The sequence below is a fragment of the Lissotriton vulgaris genome, chromosome 3_2 (assembly GCF_964263255.1).
Source record: "Lissotriton vulgaris chromosome 3_2, aLisVul1.2, whole genome shotgun sequence".
Lineage (NCBI taxonomy): Eukaryota > Metazoa > Chordata > Amphibia > Caudata > Salamandridae > Lissotriton > Lissotriton vulgaris.
This window is the reverse complement of record NC_141690.1, coordinates 251285968-251289323: the sequence shown is the minus strand read 5'-3', so window position 1 is coordinate 251289323 and position 3356 is coordinate 251285968. Positions and strand designations below refer to the sequence as shown.

General features: G+C 43.0%; 1 protein-coding gene across 1 annotated transcript; it reads right to left on the bottom strand.

Moving 5' to 3' along the window:
* Positions 1 to 1299: 1299 nt before the first annotated feature.
* On the bottom strand, positions 1300 to 1631 carry LOC147725606 (large ribosomal subunit protein eL37-like). Its single transcript, XM_086964557.1, has one exon. It carries the CDS (start codon positions 1606 to 1608, stop codon positions 1315 to 1317), a length of 294 nt encoding a protein of 97 aa, XP_086820683.1. The 5' UTR covers positions 1609 to 1631; the 3' UTR covers positions 1300 to 1314.
* Positions 1632 to 3356: the final 1725 nt, after the last annotated feature.

The window sequence follows — 3356 nt, the reverse complement described above, 5'->3', positions numbered from 1 at the left end:
CTATACATACAGAAGTTAGGTAATAAGTAGGTTCTTTATTAAAAACCCCTGCACAGGAGAGTTCAGTACAAGCAGTCAGGACATCTCTCTCTCTCTCTCTCTCTCTCTCTCTCGAGTAACTGATCTCTAGAAGCCTACTATGATTCTAGATCATACTTATGTAATACAATTCTAACTCCTACTTAAAGTGATATACTACAACAGCTCTGCTTTGCTACCCTTAGAGAGTCAAGTGCTAAAATGGGGTGCTTGGATCCCGTTAGGGGAATTATGGACTTATTACTTGCGCAGGCCTCAAATCCTGCACAACTAACAATTCAATTTCCTACATTTACGTGGTGCAAGAGTGCTCACTCTTATTTCATGACTCATGTGGATGTATTTCTAAATCTACAATTATGATGCTTTTTTTTACATTAGGACAATTACTGCCTGCAGGTTCAGACTTAACATTAGTGCAGCTTATATGCTATGTTAATGCTGATTTGTACAACGCACTTATCACCAGAGAGGGTATCCACGCGCTTGGGTAGGTGTGTAGGTGTGTGGTCCCCAAGGTGCTTATACAAGGAGCCAAGTCTTCAGCTTCTTCAGGCGCTCAAGAAGGGAGGCGGAGGCTCTGACGTGTTGAGTGAAGTCCATATGGACCATACGGCACCACCCTTATACTAACTCATTCACCAAGTCTTGCAATCACTTATTCAAATACCCAATCATTTACTGAATCAGTCATACATTCATCAATGCTCTCACAAAGCCAATCTGACATTTGTATTATAACAGCTTATATTTACATGATGTCTGACATTTCGTATTCCATTTGCAGTGAAATACATGATGTGATGTCATTCCATACAAAGCCTAATACAGAGGCCTGTTTTAGAGTTTGCCCGTTACCAACGTAACAGATACTCCTTCCACCTTATTGCAAGTATATGCACATATATGCACTTGTATTAAGGCGGACTAAATATCCGTCATGTTTGTGATGAAGTAACTCATCCGCCAATCTCTAAATCTGGCCCCATTTGTAGAACAAAATAAAAACAATGACGCAGCTAGCAATGTTTAACCACTTCCGTGCGTCTGACGTCACGGTGGGCGTGTGTGGAGGATGGCCCGGGGCCGTCCGAACCGCGCTCGCGTGGAATTCTCCAGCACAGCAGGGGAATTCCGGCCGCAGCGAAGCGGTTAGAGCATAGGTGGCTTAGATAAAGGAATGAATGTTCTCTTTCTTTCTCACTTGGCATTGATTGAACTTAACTGATTTCAAGTTAAGCACACATGTGGCATTTTTTTTATTTAACAAAATATTTATGAGAAACTGGATGCTGCAACTGCTGCCCTCTTCGGTTTTGGTGTTGTGCCCTCACGGAATCCATTCCTGAATCTAGGGTAGACAAACTTCAAGTGTCTCATACGGCCGGTACCTGTGGTGTTGCGTCTCTTAGCTTTCACACTCCAGTTATACTTTCTCTTGCGCTTGGCGGGATATCCGCACTTGCCACAGGTACATTTCTGAAGATGGTACGCCTTTGAACCACAACGACGGCACAGTGTCTGCGTCTTGTTTCGGCGTTTGCCAAACGATGATGTTCCCTTCGTCATCTTGCCACAATGGCCGATACGATAGAGCACACTTTAAACAATTGTTAGAGTAAAATTCCATGTTTCTACAATTAAAGTGCCAAAGTGAATCAGACTACAACACATAAAGAAGCTAACTTATTTTTCCTGTCCTGAGGATTCTTTTTATGTTTGCGCACTGAGGCTGAAAACATGAACCATCCCAAGTCTTCAATATTTGCTGCATCATCCACCTGTTGGTTTTTGGGGAAAATCAAGTATATGCATAATGTATGTATTTTGAATACGCTGATGTTTGAGACAGGGCAGACACAGCCATTTTTCCTCTTCTTATGTTTTTTTCATTTTCTTTATTTGTAGCTGGAGGTCCTGGAGTCTGGATTAGGTGAAACAGCACATGCCTTTGTGGAGGTGTAGGGGACAAAGGGTTAGAATAATGAGCATTTAGGAGCAGTGGAAGGGTGAAGAAATATTTCCTTCTCTCCTTGTTTTTTTGGACAGATGTATTGCGTTGTATATTAAATTCCGGACTTCCCAGAGCCCGTCTGAGGTGAATCCTCCAAGTAGCTCATTTACAAGTAGTTCGTATCAAATGAGAGCTCCTCACCTGCTCGCATTCACTCATTTTCCTCTTCATGGCTGGCTGATGTTGATACTGTGCACCAGCCTCCTGCCATTCCTCTCACTGACCTACCCCTGAAGCCCTCACTGCAGTCCCCCACTGCCCACCCAGTCCTCCCTCCCTATGCATTTCTCCCCTACTGCCTACCCACTCCTTTGCCCCTCTGAACTGCTGGCGGATGTTGGAGCAATGCACCCACCACCTTGACTCATTGAACTACCCCCTGCTCCGGATGTATGATGTTACAACGCATACTTTTACAACGCCTACCTTTACAACGCATTTTTTACAACGCAACATCCATTACAACGCATTCCATTACAACGCATGCCATTACAACGAATATTTAAAAACTACCTTTACAACTCATTCCATTACAACGCATACTACCTTTACAACGCATACCATTACAACACATACCATTACATTGCATGTATGGTAAGTATTGGATAGTGTAGGGATAAAAATTAGTATTCTAACTCCAGGGGGTGCAACAGTAGGGTAAGTGTTGGATAGTGTGAGGGTACTATTGCGTTGTAATGGTATGTGTTGTAATGGTATGCGTTGTAATGACATGAGTTGTAATTGTATGTGTTGTAGTGTCATGCGTGGTAATGGTTGCGTTGTAATGGCATGCGTTGTAAGGGATGTTGCGTTGTAATGACTGCATTGTAATGGTAGTGCGTTGTAAAAGTTGCGTTGTGAAGGTTGTTTACCCCTGCTCCAGCTGGCCGCTTTCAGCACAAGTGGACAAACAACACCTTGGAATTTAGTGGATATTCTACTCAACGATTGACCCTCAGGATGTACAGCAACAGCTGACAAACATATGCATTGCAAGTAAAACAATATACCATCCTTTAAACCAATGTGCTTTATTGTTATATCTATGCATATGCATACTTCACATCTGAAGGTAAATCAATCAATCAATCACTCTTGTATAGCGTGACTTGTCACCCCAGGTGGACTCCAGGTGCCTGGGCACTGTGAAAAGTTATGTCTTGAGCTTTTCACAGAAGTCTTACAGTAAAGGGGAAGTTTGCAGGTGTAGGCAGAGGTCCTTCCAGGACCTGGCGGCTAGGTAGGAGAAGGAACAACCTTGGTAGTCCCCAAGAAAATAAGTGCTAAAAGGACTACGAATATG

What these genes read in the sequence shown, in the direction of transcription:
- LOC147725606 (XM_086964557.1), bottom strand. Translation starts at nt 1,608, where the DNA reads ATGACGAAGGGAACATCATCGTTTGGCAAACGCCGAAACAAGACGCAG.